The sequence below is a fragment of the Humulus lupulus genome, chromosome 7 (assembly GCF_963169125.1).
Source record: "Humulus lupulus chromosome 7, drHumLupu1.1, whole genome shotgun sequence".
Taxonomy (NCBI): Eukaryota; Viridiplantae; Streptophyta; class Magnoliopsida; order Rosales; family Cannabaceae; genus Humulus; species Humulus lupulus.
The window spans coordinates 174,214,412-174,222,874 of NC_084799.1; the positions used below are offsets into that span (position 1 = coordinate 174,214,412).

The window sequence follows — 8,463 nt, forward strand, 5'->3', positions numbered from 1 at the left end:
ATATTATTATTTTGAACTTATTAATATTTTGTGTTGTTTTTTTTTTATTTTGGAGACAATATTACTTGTGTTTTGTTTTTTACATTTTGGATACTATGAATATTGTTAAATTGGTTTTATTATTTAATTAAATAAGTTTGTTTTATTTATTTATTTAATATTTAATAATTTATTAAATAAATTTTAATCAATATAATTAATTAATTTTTTTTAAAAAAATATTGTATACCTACAGCGACGACACCATAGGGTGCTCGCTGAACACGAAAAATTTGAGTTTTCGTGATACTTTGGCAACGACATGACGTCGCTGTAGGTATATAAACCCACACACTATTCAGCGATGACATATCGTCGCTGTAGATGGGGTGCTAGACGGACCTACAGCGACGACATATGGTCGTTGTAGGAGTTTTGAAATTAAAATTTTCAAATTTTGCAACCGCCAACAGCGACAACATGTCGTTGCAATATCCCAGTCCAATCGAAAAAATAATTCCCTACGGCGACCGACATGTCGTCACTGTAGTAAAACACTATTGCGACGACTGGGTTTTGTCGTCGCTGTACAACTACAACGACCACTTCTTAATCTATGCCGATGAAAAAATTCGTTGTTGTATAGTCTTTTTCTTGTAATGATTGGCGACGACAACAACCCCAAAGTTTGGTGGCAATCGGAGCTGAGACGCGCTCATACGAAAACTCCGAAGTTATGTTGTCAAAACTTTGAGGCGACATTTCAGCCAACTACGACATCCATTTGACTAGGGGTTGGTACCATTAGAACCAGCGTGAAGAGAAGAACATCACCCACTAAGTCATTCTTGTCAACTCGTCATTTGTCTACAGCAAGACTTTGGGTATCTCTATCCCTTTGGAAGTTTTTTTCGGCGACACCGGCGGTCATTTAGGAAAATGGGTTGTACTTCCGTGATGTACTCATCGAAAGGATCGTTTTGATATGTAGAAAGTCAATTTCCGTCACTGTTTCCAGAGCACCACCACCAGCCACCATCAACCTCCATTGTGCGTGGCTTGGGTGAGATTTAGACTTTGGACTGATTTTAAATGACATCATACTATATTTCATTGGAATCGGTTTGAAGAGTACATTACAATGATAATAATTATTTTTTCAATTGAGGATTTTAGGACAAAGTGACTTTGTAGCGGGCTAAACTACTTGGAACCTAGGAATAAGGGGTTTAGGAGCGTCTCTTTAGGCATATGATAACGATTATTGGACTTATTTTACTTGTATTGAATTGCACTAAACATATTCCAATTAGTATATTTGTAAACTGTATGAAAAATAGAAAACTTAACATGCATGTCTTTCTAGACTGTTCTGAGGGCACTGTGTGCCAACTATATTTTTATACATATATTGATGGAAGATAATGTTTTTTGGATTTTATTCAAATGTAGCCATTATGCTACCAAAATTTCTAAAATAAAAGGGAATATGTTTCTTACTTTTCATGTTTGCCTACATTTGATTATACTGATGAGATCCATAGTGATCATGATTTGTGCATGTTGTTGTTTCATGACCTAGTCTTTGTGTCATCATAGGTAGATGAGGTGTCCACTCACCTGTAGGTGTAAAGACCTAACTAGCATCTGTATACAGGAAGTGTTCTGAGCATCCCTCTTGTGGTGGTTATCAGGTCCGACTACCTAGTTTAGGATGATGGTTTTTCTATGGTGGGTAACGAGAAGTAGGGATCTAGTGGATGCTGTGATGTGCACATGTAGCTTATTGACTCTTGTGATTATTTGTGGTCTCTTGCTCTCTCTCTCTCTCTTTTGGGTTTATACATGATGATATATGTTTCGTTTTCAAAGTTAACCATGCAGGGGTTGTATTAAACTTTTGGTCATATAATATTAGTTGCTTTCCAACTAGGCTTTATAAACTCACCTCATATATCTCTCCCATTCCAGGAACCCAGTGATGCGAATGTGGGTGGTGAATTATTGGTAGAGCCAATGTGTTTTAGTCTAGTTCTATTTATTGCCATAGTCCTATCTTTTGAACACTGTTTATGATTTGATTTGGAGCCTTATAGTCTGTATCTCTCAATTAACTATGAAATAGTTAGGAATAATGAGGAATGATGGATGCTAAGTATTATTTTGGTATTTATAACTTATTAAATTTAACTGTTTGGTGACTACATAACTGTGTGTATATTATTGTTCTATATAAAATGATAGAGATGATCCTGCTTTTATCATTAATAATTTTATATAAAATTATAAGAGTTATTCTATTATTTTGACATATAATTATTGTACTATTTAATCTAAACTAAAATATAATTTATAATAAAGACTATTTTCCAACAAAAATCAAAGTTTCACTTTTGACTACCTAAGTTATGAATATTATAAATCTGATATAGTCTAGGGCTCGAGTCATGACAATTACAAACTGTTATCCATATTTTTGTAATTTTTGTAAAATTTCATATTTTTCAAATTTAAAAAAAAAATACAATATAGATACCACTTTTGTTTTAGATCATAAGAGAAACGAGAGACAGGGAACGAGAAACATATAGAGATATTTTACATATGCCAAAAAACAAATGTACGGACCTACCGTTTTGTAGTTTTGTTACCCTATACATATAATCACTTAAAAATGGAGCCATGCGATTAATTAAAATGATTTTTATGTCCTTATTCGATTCCTTTCACACTATATAGATTCAATTAATAACCCATATTCTTCTATAATGAAAACACACACAAGAACATACAAGTAATATATTGTACTATTAATTATTCATAAAAAGCGGCGGATGATCAGCTGAACCTGGCCAGTTACCAACTCTTCCCCTGACCGGAATATTTTACATGCATGATGCATCCACCTATTTGTGACATATATGTTCACCTCACTTACACCATATATAATTCCTGTTATAATATATAAATGTATATACACCCATTTATTAATTATAACTACTAGTACTTGTCTAATATTTGAATTATAATAAATTAACCACGTTATGTTTTAAAATTAATCTGAACTTTAATTTCAGAAAAATTCTAGCTATTTCTAGTCAGCGCACGTATCTATATTTAGAGGTAGAACTTGATAAATTTATAAATAATTCAAACGACGACGAGTAAAATTGTCTTAATTTTTTTTACATAATTAATTAACAATCGAATTAGAATCCATATAATTATATAAGAAATCGATATCTAACAAATACGGACTAGTGCAGCTTAATCAGTGTTATTGCTCTATAATTCTGTATAAATATATATATATATATATATATAGGCTTTTAATCACGGCAAGAACTAATAATTTGGAAGATCTTGAATATTCTTTATTTCAATAAGATTAATTAATTTGTCATCGAGTTTGCAAAATGTATACTTATAGCTTTATTATATAACTTATAAATGATTATAAGTCTTTTAATTTAAGAACATACATCCATGTACCATATACTAGGTGCAAGCAACATGCAAAATATGTTTACTTAGTTATATTTAAGAAAAATTAAACCAAAACATTGTTTATGATTTTTTTTTAAAAATACAATAACTTTTTAGATCACAAAATAACATATTTATGGTACAAAATATTCATGATATTATTCAAATCGAAACTCAATGATGATTGGAGAATAAACTTCTTTATCCTTGGTAAAAGATAAATGTTATTTTAATTTCTATTTGTACACACGGCACTTATATATAATATATTTATATTATGTATTAAATATTAATATAATTAATAACTTTTTGTTTTTATTTTGTTTCAAAAGTATATTCCATTAAATATTTAGAATATTCTGTTAAAGTTAAAACCAAGAATTTCCGTTATCTAAACACTTTTTATGTAGAAGATATATATATATATATATATGAGCGACTTCTCAATTGTTATTACCCATAGATGGTTACCATAAATCACTAAACAAATTTTTGATGATGAACGATTATAATGATGATGAAAAAAATAAAAACAATAATTTTGAGTCTTTTAGATTAATTAGGCAATAAATATTAGTTGGAAAGATAATAGTTACTTTAATTCCAAAACAATTTTTTTTTTCCTTATAGAATGGATAAAAGAAATGAATCAATGAATGGAGAATGAATATTAAATAAGATATTTTTTTATTCTTTAATTAATAACTATGTGACCATCATGTAATCAGGTAGCCCTTCTAAACTTTTGAAAAAATAAAAAAAAATTAGAAATATTAATTAACAATTATAAATATGGACAATTGATCTTAATCCAATGATTAATATTATAGTAACCATTAAGAGTGGTATAAATTAGATGTGGTACCCAATTTAAAGGAACTTCTTTCATTTTCACCCATTCTTTTAGATTTTGACCTTAATACCCAATATTTCATTAACATACCTATTATATCCATCTCATTTCATATTGAACTAGTGGAGCTGGTAGAAAATTATTTAAAGATGGGAAGTAAATAGCACGACAAAGGCAAAGATTGAGATTTTTACATTGGACTTATAGTAGTGTTTTAAGGGTAATATGGGGAATGTGATTAAAAAAGTGGGTAATATTCAACTAAATGTTATTAGTAGCTATTTTTGGTTAACTAATCCTAAATCTGGGTACTTTTCAAGTTAACCCTTAAGAGTGCCCATATATATATATAAATATATTTACTAGATACAAGCAACGTGTAATGCATGTTTACTTAGTTTTATTTATAGAATGTATTAATTATTTTTTTTTAAATTTGTATTATTGTTATATAAATTTAAATAAATAAATAATATTATATATAAAAGAATGACATAAATATATTAAATAAAAAATTAAACCGAAAAATTGTTTATAATTTTTTTTCAAATATATGTTTATATAATATGATAGTCTTTTCAAACATAAATGATAATTTTTTTAACAAAAATTAAGATTATGTATAATATATTATTATCATGTTATTATATAATATTTAAATTTATATTAATATAAGTATTAAATATTTAGTCTTGTATTAAATATTATTATAATAATATTTTACAATATTTGAATTTATATTGATGTAATTATTAAATATTTATTTTTGTATTATATATTATTATAATAATATTTTATAATATTTGAATTTAAATTTACATTAATATTAATATAATTATTAAATATGTAATCTTATATTTAATATTATTATAATAATGATATTTTATAATAATTTAATTTATATTAATATAATTAATAAATATATATTGTTAGTTAATTTTAAAAGTATATTTTATTAAATATTTAGAATATTCCGTTAAAGATAATAATACATACCTTAAAATCAATAATTTATATATTTCAAACCTTAAAAAAAATTAATTAATATCTTCTCTTCTGATTGGTAGTAAAAAATTAATAAGATTAATTAAAAAGATACCATGATCCGTAATCCAATACCTAATTAATTAAATATATGGTTATTAAAAAAAGAAAGTAGACAATAATAAAATTTAAATTCTACCGACAAATGACTTGAAGACATTATAGTTTTTGCAAGCTGGCGTTGTCAACTCTTCCAATGAAATTTAAAAATTAGAAGAAAACATAACAGAACGTCACAAACTTCATAATTTGATGCTGTTCACACTTGAGATAAAAACTATTGATTATAATAATCCACATTCTATATAATAAAAACATAATTATAAATACAAGATATGTGTACAATATACACACCTCTCACTATCGATCAAAATTGGGATAAGGATTAATGAACCAATCAATTGATCCAAACTCCAATGATGGACAACATAAACGACTTCGAGTTACACGACTTCATTGCAGACTCGAACTTCGATCAGTTGATCGATCTAATTCGTGGCGAAAACGAAGACCCTCTTGTGAATTTCGGCTGTGACGACCTCATCAACGGCTCTAATAATTTCGTCCACGCTACTATTAATCATCATGATCACCCCTTCCTCGGTGTCGATCGTCCGTTAAATGTGGCCACCGATAATAACAATCACGTCTTTGGTTTCAACGCTACTCCAATGGTGTCGTCGGACCCCAATTCATTGTCGTTTATTGATACTGTAATGCCAGAGTATTTTGATGGGGAGATCTTGAACATGGATATGGTTGATAAAGGTGATGGTGATGATGATGATGAAGAAGATGATGGTGATGATTCCTCTGGAACGACAACCACAACAACGACAACGCCAAATGCGTCGTCGAAAAGGCCAAAAGTTGACCGGTCGAGAACTTTGATCTCCGAGCGGAGGAGACGAGGTAGGATGAAGGAAAAGCTCTACGCTCTGCGCTCCTTGGTTCCTAACATTACAAAGGTGCATATTATTCATTTTTATTTACTTAACTTCAAAATCTCATATGATTATCTTAGTTAGGTATTAGTGCTTTTCGTTTTTGGCCGGCACAATAATATTATTTGAGATATATATGGTTATAAATGTACAATTAAGTATAACTAAGATGTGTGATGTTTTGATCTTTATTTACTGCTGATCTGCTGCATGTATAGTTGTGCGTAATATGTCTACATCAATGACTATATAGAATTTATTCATAATTATATCACATATGATTAACAATATTACTAATTTGACCCAAGAATATGCAGGTGCGTGTATTATTATCCAAGTAAATAATTTGTTCACTGCTTAAAAAATAGTTTTTTAGATTTGTGGGGCACGAGCTATCTATTTGAGAGATATTTTAGGATCCAAAATTGCATAAACTTCGACAAGCATTTTGAGTGCCTTAGGTCGTGCATGAGGGGTTGAGCTCCGGGGGTTGGAGGTTTCGGGGAGGCGTTGCATCTCGTGGGGCGGCACGTGGTTTTCGACGGCGACGGCAAGGCATCCGTTTGGCCATGACAGAGACGAGCTAGAGAGAGAGAGAGAGAGAGAGAGAGAGAATAATATTGAGGGATTGGAGGGAATTTGTAAATTTTTTAAAATTCGAATTTTTAGGACAATCATAATTTTTTAGGAATTACACTGTGTATCCTAAAAAAATTATTTAATGATTCGCAATGAATATTCTAAAAAATTCAGTAGGTGTTTGTTAAAAAATATTCAAACTTTTATAATACATATAGTTTTTAGAACTCGCAGAAAAAAAATTCTTGCAAGTCCTAAAAAATTAAGGAGCTATTAGAGTAACTAAAATAATGTCATAAAATATGTTTTTGTAGCAGTGGTTGATTGATTGTGTCAATATATATATTGATGTGACAAATATTTTGTTATCTGTAGCTGTTGTACTAGCTCTTTTTGTTGTTAATTAGCACAACCGACATATCAGTATGTATATCATATGTATTACAGCTTCTAGTATCGTAAATAAGTGTTATATTAATTCTACGATTTGCACGTGTGCAGATGGATAAGGCTTCCATAGTTGGAGATGCGGTACTCTACGTACAGGATCTGCAAACGCAATCCAAGAAGCTAAAAGCTGAGATTGCTAGTCTTGAAGCTTCCTTAGAGGAAGTGGAAAGATATCAAGGGTCAACAACAGAAAACTCAAAGAAGATCAAAGATGTCAAAACAAACGGTTCCCTTGCCAAAATGAAGATCATAACTCAGGTACTTGAGCTGGCTATGCTATAGCTGCATATTAATTTTTATATATATATATATATATGTATGTATGTGTGTGTGATGATGACATGGTGTTGGGGATGCAGATGGACATGTTTCAAGTTGAAGAGAGAGGATTCTATGTGAAAGTAGTGTGCAATAAGGGAGAGAGGGCAGGCATATCACTTTACAAAGCTCTTGAATCGCTTACCAACTTCAATATTCAGAGCTCCAACTTGGCCACTGTTTCTGATACTTTTGTACTCACTTTTACTTTGAAAGTACGTAAGCGAATTAATTTCTTTCGTTATTATTATTAAAACACCTTAATTTCTATAGTCACGTACTACGTATACATCACCTAACGAATACATACTTTTAATATGTTGGAGTCAGGTTCTTAAAGAATGTGATCAACGGGAACCTATCAATTTGCCAAATTTGAAGCTTTGGGTTACAGGAGCTTTCATTAACCAAGGATTTGAACTCAAGACAGCCTTCTAGTTAGCTAGATCTGCTTTTTATAATATTTTTACATTAAACCCTCAATATATAGGTCTTTTTTTCATTTTACGTGTGATATGTTGTAGCACTATATATTGTCTTTATAAATGGAAAATTATTCAAGACTACCTATATTTACTTATTATTTATGGAAACAAAACAAATTGCATTAAAAATAGAACAATGATTGGATTTAACCCTTTACACTTTTAGGATGAGGAATCTCTGTCTATAATTCATGTCTCCTTACCACTACACATCATTCACATTAATAGCTCTTAATAAATGCTATTCCATCTAACTGAGAGAGGCTCCGTTTTCTCTCAAAACTTTAAAATATATATTGAATAAATAAAAGCAATATATAATTAT

At 29.7% G+C, this 8,463-nt stretch overlaps 1 protein-coding gene across 1 annotated transcript; it reads left to right on the top strand.

Annotated features, from left to right (window-relative positions):
* The first annotated feature begins 5,727 nt into the window (after positions 1-5,727).
* Positions 5,728-8,219, top strand: LOC133788846 (transcription factor FER-LIKE IRON DEFICIENCY-INDUCED TRANSCRIPTION FACTOR-like). The gene is made up of 4 exons (XM_062226464.1): positions 5,728-6,330; positions 7,387-7,593; positions 7,695-7,868; positions 7,984-8,219. Exons 1-4 carry the CDS (start codon positions 5,779-5,781, stop codon positions 8,089-8,091), a joined length of 1,041 nt encoding a protein of 346 aa, XP_062082448.1. The 5' UTR covers positions 5,728-5,778; the 3' UTR covers positions 8,092-8,219.
* Positions 8,220-8,463: the final 244 nt, after the last annotated feature.

Bases quoted from the DNA above. Each gene is read 5' to 3' on its own strand.
- LOC133788846 (XM_062226464.1), top strand. From the start codon at position 5,779: ATGATGGACAACATAAACGACTTCGAGTTACACGACTTCATTGCAGAC. The intron at 6,331-7,386 runs GTGCATATTATT...GCACGTGTGCAG, and splicing joins TGGTTCCTAACATTACAAAG to ATGGATAAGGCTTCCATAGT. The intron at 7,869-7,983 runs GTACGTAAGCGA...TGTTGGAGTCAG, and splicing joins TACTCACTTTTACTTTGAAA to GTTCTTAAAGAATGTGATCA.